The sequence below is a fragment of the Acomys minous genome (genome assembly GCF_964271855.1).
Source record: "Acomys minous genome assembly, chromosome: 10".
Lineage (NCBI taxonomy): Eukaryota > Metazoa > Chordata > Mammalia > Rodentia > Muridae > Acomys > Acomys minous.
In genome coordinates, this window is record NC_140491.1 from 103743963 (window position 1) to 103760145 (window position 16183).

At 42.4% G+C, this 16183-nt stretch overlaps 1 protein-coding gene across 2 annotated transcripts in view; it reads left to right on the forward strand.

Annotated features, from left to right (window-relative positions):
* Positions 1-16183, forward strand: part of CERS6 (ceramide synthase 6) — a 261211-nt gene that overhangs the window by 122399 nt on the left and 122629 nt on the right. For both annotated transcript variants that reach the window (XM_084799434.1, XM_084799435.1), the window contains exon 4: positions 3330-3387. In XM_084799434.1, the coding sequence (XP_084655560.1) occupies positions 3330-3387 (58 nt within the window). The remainder of the gene's footprint in view (positions 1-3329; positions 3388-16183) is intronic.

Genomic DNA, 16183 nt, shown 5'->3' on the forward strand with positions numbered 1-16183 from the left:
CTTGCTCTCTGTCCTTTCGTTTATTAATAAATGATGCCTTTGAGGTCTCTGACTTGGTAGCAAGTTGACATTTGTAGGCTATGACCTGCTTTCAGTAGACTAGAACATTTTCAAATAAATTAGCTATCTCCAATGCCTCGTTTTCTGTTGTTTTTATTTGTGAGCTCTGAAAATGCTCCAACTTCCAGAAATGCAACATTTTCAAAAATCATCTATGTCTGGAAATCTTGTCTGTATCTAAAACCACCAGGATGCTAAGCACTTCCCCTTGTTTCCAGCTGTAAAGGAAGTGGCAGCCCCTAACTGGTGAAGTTGGGAGAATTTTTCCCACTGCCTCAAAAAGCATAGGTTAGGTTTCTAGGCAAGGTGGCCAAGAGTGTGGAATGGTTGATATACAAAAAGAGGAAGGTAGGGAGGGGGGATGGCGGGGGGGGGGGAGGGGAGGGGAGGGGAGTGTAGCTGATGTTCTTGCATCTTTTTTAAAAATTTATTATTATGTATACAGTGTTGTCTGCTTGTAGCCGAGAAGAAGACATCAGGTTACATTATAGATGGTTGTGAGCCACCATGTGGTTGCTAGGAATTGAACTCAGGACCTTTGGAAGAGCAGGTAGTGCTCTTAACCACTGAGCCATCTCTCCAGCCGATTCCTGCATCTTTTAAGGCCCATTACTTGTTTAATGTTACCTCTAGTCACTTAAAAAAGTATGTGTGTGTATATGAGTGAGTGTGTGTGTGTGTGTGTGTGTGTGTGTGTGTGTATATGTGAGTGAGTGTGTGTGTATGTGGTAAGTATGTGTATGTGTATGAATGTGTGTGTATGTGAGTGAGTATGTGTTTGTGTGTGTGTGTGTGTGTGTGTGTATGTGCACGCACATGTGTTCATGGGGGTAGAGGGGCAGAGGACAAACTGAGGTACCATCTCAGTAATGCGGTTTCTTTGAGACAGGATTTCTCCTTGGGCTGGGACTAGCCAATCAAGATGGGCCAAACTAGACCATCAAGCTTCAGAGGCCCCTGGTTTTCAATTCTGTTCCAAGGTTTGTTGAATGCTTGGCAGCACTGGGATTAAAAATACAGAACACCATGCCCAATTTTCTTTCATGGCTTCTGGGGGTTAAACAACAGATCCTCATGGTTGTAGGCAAGTACTTTACTGGCTATCATCCTCTAAGGCCTTTGTAAAATCTGTTTGTTCTCTTTCTTTTATAAGACGCCTTCCCTGCTCTTGAAAGGTGACTAAAAGCCGTGTCTTCCTGAGTGTGGTTGCATACCCCTTCTCTTACCTCTTCCTGAAGATATTTTAGTGAAAGTCTGAGGGGACGGCTCAACAAGCTTGCAGCAAGCAGTTAAAAATGGTAACTTATGTGAAACTTCATAAGTAATTTTTTTTCATGTTGCAACATGCTTGCAAGTTTTTTGCTCCCTGCAGATATTTTGTGGAAATAAAGTCTGCCTTGTAAATATTCATTGCAACTTGTTATTCAAGTAAGGTAGGCATCAGTGTTCCTGTAATAGAACCCGTGTCTTATGAAAACTGGGTCATGTTAGTGATGGAATAAAACGCAGGCATATAAATGACAGTAAGAATTCCAACGACTTCTATAAAAGTTTTATTATACATAAAAGCTGTCTGATCATTGCCTGCAAACAATAGTCAGAATTGAAACAGATGTTGTAAATCATTTACTAGAGCAGTTGAAAATTCAGTTGTCTCCAGAGGCCAGAAAACTGAAGCAAATTCTTGAGGTGTGCTGGTTCAGTGTAATAGGGAGCGAAAGGCACTGAAATGAAGGTTACTCTAAAAGTGGCCCAAGCCCTTGAGTACCATTATGGACTGAAGCTACTCCCTTACAGAGATAGGACTGAGGTCAAGGGGGAGTGACAGATTTGTCCAAGATGAAAAGATTCTGTGGTCTTCTTCATCAGAACTAAATAATCTGCATGGACCATTCAGGATAAAATGGGGGACCCTGGTCAACACCTATTTGTAGTTCAATATGGTGCTGGCGAAACAGTGAACCTCGTGGAACTGTCCCATGTCCAGGGACTCAGGCTTGGTTTTAGGTTCTGATCGAGAATTTGTAGACTAGATAGAAAGAAACGCACCGACACTCACCCATAACCATGAAGGAAGCTGATCGTGGGTGTGGGTGAAGGCCAGTTTTGCTCTTCACACTGTGTGAGTGAGCCAGCAGTGCTCACGAGAGGACTTTCGCATGAGGGCTAGCGTCACTGCTTTTCCGTTTCATTAGGAGGTTTTTTTTAATTACTCCTACTTCCGTCAGTTTTTGCTGGCCCTACTCAAATTCAGATTTTTGTGAGTTACCTGTTAAAGGTTTTGACCCTGAAGTTCAAAGTTCTTCTCTAGGTTAGTTCTGCCTGAGGTTCTAGAATGCTGGAGAGTGGGCCAGCCCGGAAGTGTCTCTGCCTGTGCAAGTCTGCAGGATGCTTGTGCCTGCTGGTCATTCTTAGGCAGTTGTTAGATGTCTTCTACACTCCTTCCCTCCTGAAAGCAACTCCTGCTTCCTTCAGATAATTCTGCATACCCTTTGGCTCATCTGCTAACATGTGTCACTCTTACTCTGCTTAACATATTTAGATGGTTTGCAAACACAGTTTGTCTTCGGACGATAGGAAGTTTGTCTCTTTCTCTTTGGTGTTCATCTTACAACCTTTGGTGTATACCACCTTCTAACCTAAGGTTCAGCAACCTAGTGACTGACGAATACAGTTGAGTGAATCCTGACAGTGTTTAAAAGTGTGACACTCACGTTCAGAAAGCACAATGATGGTTCAGAGTGCAGGTGCTTTCTGCACAAATTGAGCTGGCTGAGTTTCATCCCTGGGTCCACACACATTTGCAATGCCAGACATGGCCACGGATATAAACACTTGTACACACACGTGCAACCGGTTGTGGAAACAAGCACATGCACCCTTTTGAAAGTTTACAAGGCATACAGGAAATGAAATTAGGTGTTGAGTCCTAGGGTAAGATGCTTTTGGTAAATAAAAAATTGAAATACCTTCCTTTGATAAAGCGCATCCCTCTATGTGTGCTCAATCAGAGGAAATGGACAAGCCAGGGAAGAGAAAAGGCAGACAGGCAAATTTGAAAACTTACAGAAAGAAAAGTCATGAATAATGATTAATATTTATTTCCTTAAAGCCATAGCAGGAATGATTGTGTTTGACTAGCAATTTTCACCAAATTCATTCCTTGGACTGAAGAGGCAAAAAACTTAATTAACTTTTTCCTCACATATCTCAAATGTACTGTGAAATATGTAAACTGAAAATATCTTAATTTCTTTAACTTTCTACAGGTGGAGATTTTCCTTTTACCTCTATGTATTTAGCTACGGAGTCCGGTTCTTGAAAAAGGTAGGCACTGCCAAATTACTTCATATAATTCTTACATGACTAAAGGCTGTATTTAATTTTTAAATATGTGACAATATTTTAAATACTATAACAGGCTTCCCTATAATTAATTGCACATTTAAATTTGATTATAAAAGTATATTTACATAAAGTTCATTTATTAGCATGTCCGAATGCCTTGGAAAGCAGTTAGCTTCTGCAGTACAGATGTGAAGTCTTCAACATACTCTGTCTAGTTATTGCTTTTTTTTCATTAGAACTTAGACTGTCCAACTGATGCTATGAACGCACTTAGAGTTTCTGCATTACATGTCACATGACCTGAAACCCCTGTTTGCTGCAGTGCTTATGATCACTGTAGTCCTTGACAGCAGAGACTGCAGTTCTAATGTCTTGATTATTAATTAACAGGGTAGAAACAACAACTGCTGGTGGTAAAGTTTTTTAATGCCTGTGTTGTCTTTGCTCCTGGCTTGCTACCTGCCACATGAACTGAGAAACCTGTGAAAACGTTTCTTTATATGGTGTAGTCATCTTTTGCCTGGTGGCCGCCATGCTTATTGTACAACTGGTGAGTCAGGGTGCTCAAGTTCAGGACTCGAGAGGATTTATCCTCTAATACTCTTGCACGTACTAACAACCGGAACTTGGCATAAAATGGAAAGGTAAAAGTACCTTGTACTATTAACCTCCAGAGTAATATCATTGTTTGTTTATTACAAAAAATAATCTCTAAAGTAGGACATAGGCCAAGTAACACGCTAGTAAATCTTATAAATACTGACATGGTTTTCAAATATGTTTTGTTTTTAAAGCCTGAATTATGAAATGTCTCCCTGTCGAATTGCTCTTGTAAAAGGTGGCCACTTTTCAGGGGTAAAGTCCTTTAGAATCACTTTCCACTACTTGTTCTTTCCTGAGGTAACTGTGCCTGTTGCTTGTTTGTATCTTATCAGGATGTGTGAGCCAGGGCCATTTGTGTACATTTAAAATGGGTGAACTTCACACTCTTGATAGAGAAATTTGCAGTCAGAGTAAACAGTCGTGGCAGAAAGGGCTTCCTTTGAACCCTTATATTTGTGTTTTCAGACCTAGTGAGGAGAACTGAGTGAGTGTCAGGCACTTTATCCTTATATGGAAGGGACAACTGTAGGCAGAATCTTAGCTCCCGTGGAACATTGGCCCTACATGGACTGTGGCGTTCCTAACAGCAACAAGGATTAGGGCTTCATGCTTGCTTCTGTAGGTAAGAGATTTTGATGGTGGGAGCCAGGACCCACTCTTTTCTGTCCTGTCCCCCGTTTGTTGGGTGGTTTCATTTGTCTCTCACATGGTAAGTGTGGCCAACTGACAACACAACAGGAAGCACTTTGACAGATGTAGTTCATTCTAGCTCATTCTGCGCCTACACAGGCTGAATGGCATGAAAATAGCTTTTGTCTAGACTGGGCGATTAGGGATGGAAGGCCAGTGGAGCATGCAGAGCAGGAAAGAGACTTGTCAATAGAATGCTTGCTAGGGAAACTTTTTTTTTTCTTAAACGTCATGCTTTTTGTACCAGTTTCCTTTTAGGATATAACTAGTGCTTTAGAGACAGCGACATGTTCTGGTTGAACTGACTTGTGTTGAAGTTCTTCCTTGAGTGCTGACTGAACAGCATTCATCTGGAGGAGCTGCTTGGTTTGAGCCTTTGTTTAGCTCCTTCACGTGAAGCAGGTGTGTGTGTGTGTGTGTGTGTGTGTGTGTGTGTGTGTGTGTGTGTCAAATCTGTGCTGTCAAAATATCTGTGCACGACTTTGCACACATCTTGTCAACCCTCAGCTTCAAGTGCGGTTCCAAGAAGGTAGCTAGCATGATGAAGGTCACAGTGAGGCTTACTGAAGGCAAAGTACAAAGTCTACACAGTGCTGTATCATACTCCTCACTTCCTCACTTGCCAAGAGGCACGGTTTCCACATGACTTCGTTCTTTGGTCAAGTTAACTTTAACTGACTAAACCAAGTCCTTATTCTGGCTTAAATAACCTTTAAAAACTTAAGTATTTTAGTTTTATGAACTTAGAAAAGACAATATTATTTACCTGCTTTTTGAACCACAGTAAGAAACTGTGGATGCAGCCTCAAAATTAAACTTAAATTTTCATAATATTGTAAGTATTTTAACAAGGAATCAGCACATTTTGTCAACATAACCCAAGTTGACCTTTGTGCTTAGACTTTTCTAAATAATAAGACAGGAAAATTCTCATAATCATTGAGCAATGAACTAATTTTTATTCCAATAGTGAAGGTGTTGATTATTCCCTGGCCATCTCCACTGTCCACTTTCCCTTCATCCACACCTAGGCCAGACAGGTGGCTGTAGCTCATCTTTTAGGACATGAACGTTCTCTCTCTAAAAGATTTGGCAAGTCAAGACTAGGGGTCATTTACCTTATAGAAATCTAAGTAAACTATCATGTGGGGTTATTGCTGGGGTAAGAAATACCTCAATAGTCTGAAGTGAGCGTACCTTGGTATCTCTTGATTTATTGGTGTTCTCCATAGGCAGCTCTGCCCACACGTGTGAAAGGTGGAGACAAACAAATGTGTTTGTAAAAGAATGCCTGGGGTGCTCTGAAGGCCTGCAGCCTACTCACACAAACTGACACACTTTCAGGGGTCCTAAAATAAACCAAACCATTGCTCAGCATGGGTATACACTTGCAATCTCACCCCTGAAGAGGATGGAACACTAATGGGCAGTCTGGGCCATTCTTTTTGTTTGGCTGATTGGCTTGGATTTGGTCACTTTTAGATAGAAATTTCTGTTTTGCCAAATTTAAAAAATACTCTTAAGTTCCTTCTTTTTTTTTTTTTTTTTTTGAAATGTAATATCACAGGAAGGTAATACACACACACACACACACACACACACACACACACACACACACATATATATGAGATACATATTAAAATTTTTCTTATAATCTCCACATTAGGATAATTTGTTTCCAACTTTTAATCATTCCGTACATTTTTATAAAATTGTTCACTCTGTAAACAGACATGCATATACCTAAATGGAAAAACTGGCTGAACATATACCTATAGCTACCTTCTCTATCAGGGACCTCCATGCAGTGATTGAACAGCTAGCTATATGGATCACCTCCATGCAGTGACTGAACAGCTAGCTGTGGACCACCTCCATGCAGTGAGAAGCTTGCCTCTGAGTATGAGTTGGCTCATAGCTCCTTTTTGAGAATGGTCTGCCCATGAACTAAACAATGTACTTCCTGATGTAATTAGCTTGTACACTGGTGTACGCACCTTTGCCATTGTGAATCAGTAGTAAACACCTCAAGGACTGGCCCTTTCCTCAGTGCTACCCTGACGGTACTGGTGGCAAGGAAGTGCTAGCACTCAGTGTCAAGGGATTTCTGAATAGAACTGAAAAGCACAGTGGAGCCCAGGAAGCTTTCTGAAGAGGAGATGCTGGCCAGCCGGCGTCCCTGAGGACAAAGCTGCCCCCTTTGATGCCATGGGGGTAAAGACATGTCACTGGCAAGATAATAAAAACTGAAAATAAAACAGGATAGACCAAGTTCCATCTTCCCCTGCAGCTTTCCAGCCCCTTAGTGTTCCTTGGAAGTCAGGCTTGGCAAGATCCTGGCACTATGGAGCCAGAAGTGTGGCTTACAGAATCTAGCCGCGAGCTGAGAACCCCGTCTGGGTACCTAGTCTAGCCTCACTTTCTGTGATGTGCTCTGGTGATATACTGCATCTTACTAGTCTTAAAAGAATACACTGTTATAGGGGCTGGGGAGATGTTTAAGTAAAAAAACAAATGTTTATCCCATAAGCCAGGACCTGAGTTTGGAACCACAACACCCATTCGAAAATCTAGACATGCGTGCAGGTGCACTCTTGCAACCCCATCCCTGGGGGAGGCAGAGACAGTAGCATCCCTGAATCTCACTGGTCAGCTAAGCTTGCAGAATCAGCGAGGCCCAGGTTCAGTGGGAGACCTTGTTGCAAAATATAAAATGGAAAAGGACAGACAGACGAAGACAATTGACATTGACCTCTGGCCTTCACATGCTCATAGACACATGTGCCAGAACACGCTATCACGAACGTGCACACAAGCATACAGCACACACCAGAACATCTGCTGGTTGGTTGCGCTCTCTTGCGTCAGCTCTATGACTCATCACTAAACCGTGCAGTTGAAAAGTATTCTTCTGGACCCTTCCCACTGCCCGTGTCCTTAGGTTTCATCAGTCTTACTTGAGCCATGGTTTTTCCTTTCATGGTGCATGTGGCCATGGCATAGTCTGCTGGCCCAGCATATCTAATTGTTCTCTTTTGCTTATTGGTTGACTTGAAATGCTTCTGAAATAGAAGCAGAATTGTCATCTGTTTGTCTGCTGGAAAGTGAAAATAAAATTTGACCAGTTGCTAGAACAAGCATCCATTTACCAGTGTGTTTTTGGTTTTTTGTTTTTGTTCTTGTTTTTTGGGGTGTGTGTGTGTGTGTGTGTGTGTGTGTGTGTGTGTGTTACTTTAAATTTTTTGAAATTGCTTGGGCATGGTCACTTATTTAAGGAAATCTGAATTTTATTTTTAGCTATGAAAATGGCCCATCATGTGCTTGTCTCAGACATGTGCTTGAAAGGTTGGGGAGATGTCTTCATGGTTAAAGAGCTTGCTGTGCATATGTGAGGACCAGACTCAGTATAACATGTTCATAATCTAAGTAATTCCACAGTGAGGTGGGAGGCAGAGGCAGGATGATCCTCGGAAACTGACAGGCCGGCTACCTGACATACAGCATCAAACAAGGAGGAAACAAGGAGGAAAGTTGAGAACCTGAGGTTGTCCTTTGCCTACTAAATGCATGCTGTGGCAATGTGCCTGCTCTCAGCCAAATGAGTGTGGAAACCCAGCATGAACACACACATACACACACACACACACACACACACACACACACACACACACAAGATTTTTTAAAGTGTGCATGTTTTATATTACTAGCATTGGGAGAAGGGACCTTAAAGATCAAGTGTCCCAAATTTCTCATTTAGGGAAAGAAAACCAATTTGAAAACGGTAAATTGATGTCCCCAAGGCAGAACTGGGAGCATTTTTAAGTTCTTTGCCTAAGCTAAAGAAAAGTTAGAAAGCAGCTTTTCAAAAAGGTAGCAGTTCAGGCAACTATTGCTTTGTAATAGTTAGCCAGAATGAATAACAGTTTGAAGACACATCAGTGGTTGGGAAGGGTTCAAGGTTGAATTGTTAGCTTCTGCTTGGCCAGGCACGAGGAACTTGGGCTACATGCAAGTGCAGTTACACTTTACTCTCTGAAACATCTGGTTTGGTGGGGCGGGGGGGGTGTCTCTCATATTTTCCCTAGAAAATGGGAAAATGATGCTTTCTCAGAGATCCCCAACTTAAGAGTGTGTGAGAGGCTTTGGGAACTCTTACAGGCCTGCTCAGCCTTTTGACATCACAACACAACATGGTCATGTACAAGTCCATGCTACAGAACCATTAATACACCCCTACACACACACACACACACACACACCCGCACGCGCGCGTACACACACACACATGCACACGCACACGCACCTCACAGTGTTTTAAGTAACTATGATTTTATGTTACATTTCATTCATAGCTATCCTGGGTTACATGCACCATGGGTTGGACTCACCTCCATGCACTAATTGTTGCTGGTTGACAGTTGGACTCGGCATGGGATTGTGATTTCCGAATACACTGTAACCTCTGCTCAGGGGAAGTGATGTGACGTACTGCTGGGGCCTCCTACCTTTTGTGTCTGTGACTGGACCCTTCCTATTAGGCTTACACATTTTCTGGAGCAAAATTTCAGATCCAATGTCAGTGCGGCTTCTGCCTTTTCCCTCTTCCCTTCCACCCGAGCACCCTCTCACACACTCCTTTACCCAGCTTGTGCCTTCCGTTTACCCTACTCCATTTCCCTTTCTTAGTGTCTGCAGCTCACAGTCCCAACATAGGGAGCTTCCTGAGGAGCGGGAACCTAAGGGTACTGTGCGGCAGAGAAGGAGCTGAAGAGGGTCCTGTAATCTTGCCGTTCCCACAGTACCCTTGCTATCTCCATGACTGATTCTACCCCTAATCAGCCTTAGGACTATAGGCAAGTTCCCCAATTTCTCTGCTATTTAATTGTTCAATCTCTGAACTCAGTCATGAAGTCCAAATCAGCACTTCCAGCTTGTATCTGATAATTCAGTGGAGAATTTGACAGTTATGGTAAGCTGATCCAGTCTGCTTAAAACACAACCTGATGATATAGAATAATTATCAATATGCTTATAAATTTTGACCTGGCGATTCAACTCCAATAAATTCATGCTGAAGAAAGAATTATAAAGATCTTCAATTATATAAAGTTATTAATCACAATGAAAATATTATCAATATCTATATGCATATAATAAAAACCACAAAGCACTTAATGGCCTTAGGACGGCTACCAGAAAACCATACAAATGGTCTGTATAGTGAATTGCATAAGACTTTCACATGTATTTTATGCTTCTTCAATTTCATTAAAGTACTATAAACACACCTGAAAAAAAAATTTAATATCAACAGAATTACCACTACATTATTATCAAGAACAGAGTAGCATGCAGTTCTTTGAAAATAAATCCAAGCTAGCTGTACTTATGGTCCTAGTAAGTGTTGAGCGAAACTGTTCATGTGTGTTTGTCTATAGATCACATACATAAATAAAGGAAAGGACAAGACTGAAGGAGCCAGTGAAGACTTATTTTACAGAACAGATATATGGATAATGTTCCTAAATTATTTAATATATTATTATTATTATTATTATTATTATTATTATTATTATTATTATTATTATTATTCAAGAGCTCTAAGATGGAAGAATAGGAATGAAATGACTATTATAAGAGAATATGGCATTATTAACAATTTTGATATGAGAATATAGAAATTATAAGATGGATTCCGTTAAAATGACAAAGAAATTAAAAGGCTTAGCCTACTTCCCAATCACAGGGTCTTTAGAACCCACACTAACATGCAGGCACACTAGAGTACATCCCCGGCAGGGAACATGGAGGCATAGGCACCCCGGAGCCTGCTGTCCAGTTTAACTAATCCATTGAGCTCCATGTTCAGTGAAAGACAGTGTCTCAAGAAAGAAGATGTAAATTGATAAGGGAAGATATTTAGTGGTAACTTATGAATACACCTACACATGTATATGTGCACCTGAACATACACATACATGTGCCCCCACACTTATGCACCTACACATGTATGTGTCCACATACATACATACATACGCACATATATACACATGGCTACACATGCATGTGCCCCACACATATACACATACATGTGTACATGCATACAATGTTTTGTTTAAAAAGTCTAGCTGTTCATATTGCCCTAATTCCTGTGGCCCTACTTTTGGGCTCTCTCCTAGGAAAACCCTTTCCATGGTTGCATTGCCAGGACTGCCTTGGAACAGCCCTACAGTACACTCGCTGGGGAGATTTGACATCCCCTGTGTGTTTCTGGTGAATCTCAAGCTGTCTGTATTTTTGCTATTGTTGCAGAGGTTGGTTGTTTCTTTTGTTTCGTAAGCCAGGGTCTTCCTGTGCTACCCACGCACGCCTTGAAGTGGCAGTCCTCTGTGTTACCTTCCGGAGTGTGGGGACTGAGCTGTGGGTCGTAGCTCAGCCTTCATTTCTCATGTAGTTATATGGCCAACCTTAGGAAATGACTCAAATTTTTCATCCTCTGTGGTGCCCTAAGAACGGCCTAGCTCTTTAGGTGTGGGGTGATGACCCAGAGGCACTCCTGCCTTAGTGAATAGCCAGGGGACATATGTATGGCCAACAATGATTACCTCATTCACAGTAGTGATAGCTGAACTGTGCTGCTATGAATCCTGAGTGTGGTAATCCCATTGCTCACTGAAGCCAGGCCTTGTGCTGTGTGCTTTATTTCTTCAACCTTAGTGGTAAAGAAATCAGGGGTCTCATAGGCTCATGGAAGTAGTCAGGAGGAGGGGTCGGCCTGAATATAAATACAGGGTTTTTTGTTTTGTTTTGCTTTTGTAATATTTTGGATTTTTAATTCTTTTGGTTTTTTAATTTAAATTTATTTTTTTAATTTATTCACTTTACATCCCAATCTTAGTCTTTTGCAGGTCCCACCCTCCCTCCTTCTTTGCCCCTATGCCCCTCCCCTAGTCTCAGAGATGGGGAGCCCTTCTCCCTATCAACTGACCCAGCTTACCAAGTCTCATCAGGACTGCCTGCATCCTCTTCCTTTGTGGCCTGGTAAGGCGCCCTGCCAGGGGGAAGCGATCAGAGAGCAGGCAACAGAGTCCATGGCAGGGATCATACCTGTGGCCCTTATAGTAGGGGAAGTGACAGCACACGCTGGCAAGGTTGTGAGGAGAGGGGAACACTCCTCCATTGCTGGTGAATGTGCAAACTTGTACAACCACTTTGGAAATCAATATGGCACTTTCTCACAAAACTGGGAATAGTTCTACCTCAAGACCCAGCTATACCATTCCTGGGCATATACCCGAGAGACGCTCCACCATATAACAAGGACATTTGCTCAAGTATTTTCATAGTGGAGCTATTCATAATAGCCAGAAACTGGAAACAACCCAGAGGTACTTCAGTGAAAGAATGGATAAAGAAATGGCACATCTACACAATGGAATACTATTCAGCTATCAAAAACAGGGACATCTTGAAATTTTGTTTTGTTTTTGTAGCCTACTGGTATTCAGTCTTAATTACTAACACCATAGATTTGATCAGTATTGGTCGGTTATTAAGAAAAAGTAACTGCTCCTCCTACCCCTACTGCTGCAGTGCTGGGAATGATATCCAGGCCTCCCTTACTCTAGGCTAGTTAGTGCTCTACCACTTTCCCTCTTGCATTACATCACAGAATTTAGTTCAGTAAGTATATTCAACGTCCCCAAATTAAGCACCACATTTACTTTCTCTGCTTCTGACAAAGATGAGACCTTCTACTGTATTCTTAATTGTTTACATCATGTCAATATCATCTACAGACTATATATAAAAATCTTTCTTATGGAATAATTATACAGCACGTTTTTCTCTCCTCTAGTATATATTTACTTTTTATGTTATGATTATCAAATCTTTAATATACGGGTCACAGTCAGCAGCTGGTTGTAACAGCAATATTTTGCACATTTGGGGAATATGTTTGGGGTGAAGTTACTCATTGCCTTGGGCAAACTAAGCATGTTCAGATGGTTCATGCCACACATGGACAGAATGACGGCTCATGACAGCTTCCTCCAGGCAGCCACGCAGGAAGATGGCAGGACTCCATGAAGATGGAAATGGATACCGGGGAGTCAAGGTAATGAGTGACTTGGTCCCCAAGTACAAATGGTTACTCTTACCTTACAGCGTGGCATATGCTTTTCTGTAATTGTCCCAAGCACTCCTTAGTCTGGCCAGTCTCCTTCCAGCTTACTCAGTGCCCTATCAACTTGTAGAAACGCCAAGACTGAAGGGAAGGAAAAAAAAAAACCAACCTTTACATTTCAGAGGTTACTAAAATAACACTCATTGAAATATATTCATTATGCGTCCCCTGAAGGCATGGTTTTCTCGTGAGACTGAGCAGAGCTTGATTGTGAAAAATATCACTCCTCATTTGTACGCTGTGACGAGGTTGGCTTTGCAGACTTGCACTGGCTGCAGGCGGTTCCTGACAACTGAATCGCATTAGTATTCACATCCCAGTCCCACGGGGAGCAGGAAAGTAGTAGGTGCGCAGGAGGGTTCGGTAATTAGAGATGAAGTATCGATCTGTGAATCGGAGCCCGCGCCTGCATGATCGCTCTGCATTAGTGAATCAGCAGCAGGGACCTGCTGGCCACACAGGAAAAACCACACGTGGCACTCAACACAAAGCTTTTTTTTTTTCCTTAATTCAAATGTGTTTTACTAAAATTTGAGAGCTAACGGCTTTCACATACAGTAATTATCATGAAACATTTTCAACAATGATACTAAAAATTGTCCCAAGCACTCCTTAGTCTGACCAGTCTCCTTCCAGCTTACTCAGTGCCCCACCCCACCCCACCCCGCTTAAAATCAGCTTTCTGGGACAAATAAATAGATGGACCATTTCTGTTTGGGACAACTGTGTGCGTTCTCATGGTATCGTCTGAGTGTATGGGCCATGAAGGGGTGCTTAGAACAAAGCATTGATGTGGATCAAAGCATCAGACTGCTCTGTCCTACCAGCCCCATGCTCCCATGAGAGACCTGTGCATTTTCTCAGGTCATCCTGAGTCTACTGCTGTCCCCTGTAAGGTGGGACAAATGGCTGTTTATGCTTTGCCCTTTAAATTCCCCTTCATCATTAACACAAAAGGAATATGCATGCCTGACTGAGGCTGACACTGCTAATCTTGGGGAGAGGGGACAGAACGACTGCAGGAGAAGAAGCTTGTGGAGGACTTAGGTGAGACGGTGTCGTCGGACACAACAGCATTACTACCCTCAGATTCACCACAGCAAGACCTACCCAATATCAAGCCAGTTAACATGCCAGCATGGATAGGGAGGTGCATGCAGGCCCCCAACCCTAACTGAGGAGCTGTAGGCAGTGGATGGGTGCTCGGAGAGGAAGAGTCAGATGCTTTTAGAGGTGTGGTCCTGGTAGACTGGCTATGCTCATCTGGATGATACCGTTCAGAAGCATAGTACAAGTTACAGAAGAAGAAAGGCATGCTTCCTGCCTTCAAGGTTCTTAAATCAAATGATTTATCTACAAAGATGCTCTGACTCAAATTCCACATGTAGCAACAGCCTCAGTCAAATTTGGAGACACAGGAAGGGAGCCAGATCTGACTGTGGAGTAGGCTCACTAGATACTTGGAAAGCTCCATAGCTTGCAGAAACTTCAGCAGAAGCTTCAAACCCAGGCTAGGGACCCACCCCCATCCCCAACACACAAGCAGTCCTAAACAACAGCTTGTTTGCGGAGATAACTCGGTCAGTTAAATGCAAGCAAGAGGACCTCAGTCCATTGCCCAAAACTCATGTGCAAAAGTCCAGTGTGATGTTGCATTCTTATAATTCCAGTGCTGGAGAGTGGGTCCCTGAGACTCACTGGTACCAACCGAGAAGCTGTAGGTCAAGTGAGAGACTGTCACTCAAAACAAGCTCTTGTGGAATGCAACAGTTTATTCCTTGCCTACACACACACACATACACACACTACACACACACACACACACACACACACACACAGAGAGAGAGAGAGAGAGAGAGAGAGAGAGAGACAGAGAGAGAGACAGAGACAGAGACAGAGAGACAGAGAGAGACAGAGACAGAGACAGAGAGAGACAGAGACAGAGACACAGAGACACAGAGACACAGAAACAGAAAGACAGAGAGAGAAAGAAAAACAACTACAGGTTCCTTGCCATAACCTAACATAGCCCTTTAGATAAAGGCTAGGTAGAAATTGAAATTTTAAGCTTTTACATTGGTTCATTATTAAGGTCATTTCTTCACAAGATAAGATTTCAACTCATTCAGTAACTGTGGCATGAAACCTGACTTTTACAAAGGAGCTTTTTGGGTAATATTGCATAAATGTTGAGCCTGATGGGTATTTTTTAGAATTATATTGGAAATGCTATTGCTTTCATCTTGACATACATTTTGATTTTTTTTGAAAGCTCATTTTTAGTATAACATTGAGAGCGGGACAAAGCATATGTTACCAAGAAAACTGAGCAAGATAGCTCCCAACTTGAGGGCCAGCCTGAGCTACATAACAAAACCCCATGTCACAAAACAGCCATCGAAACTTTTATCCTCATGTATTCATCGTGGAAATTCTCGGCTAAGAAATTGAGAAGAGTTTGAATGGACCCCCTCCTTTTAGCATTGTAAAAAAAAAAGGCACACATTTCTGGCTCATTTTATTAAAAGCTGTTTTTGCCAGCTATGGGGAAAATACCCTACTTTACTAAGTGGCTGACTCAGAATGAATGGATTCATAGTTGACTTTTCCAGTTCACTCACTCACTCACTCACGGATGAGGCAGATTTGATTAGTAATAGCCTTCCATTTTATTTGGAAGGTGTTTTGCTAACTGTGCTTTCGTATTTTGGGGGCATGCTTGCTGTTCTTCACATTGTGTTCTTAGAGCATTTGCTTCATAGAAGTAATATCCCGTTAGTTTAGCTTATTTCATCCTTAAAAATATCTGACGTGCTGTTTGTGACCAAGTTCAAAGGAAGAGAGCAGATTGCACCGGCTCCCAGGCTGAAATGTGCCTTGGAGTCATTTGGAGTATTTGTGGTCTCATGAGTTTCTGTGTTTTTCTTTAGTTTCTGTTTCTGATTGGAGAAAGACTTTCCAGTGAGCAATAGCAGCAGGTGGATGGTGGGTGGTAGGTGGTGGATGGAGGATGGTGTATGGAGGATCATGGGTGGAGGATGGTGGATAGAGGATGGTGGATGGAGGATGGAGGATGGTGGATAGAGGATGGTGGATGGAGGATGGTGGATGGAGGATGGTGGATGATGAATAGTGGATGGAGGATGGTGGGTGGTGGATGGAGGATGGTGGATGATGGATGGAGGATGATGGGTGGAGGATGATGGGTGGAGGATGGAGGATGGTGGATGGAGGATGGTGGATGGAGGGTGGTGGGTGGAGGATGGTGGATGGAGGATGATGGGTGGAGGATGG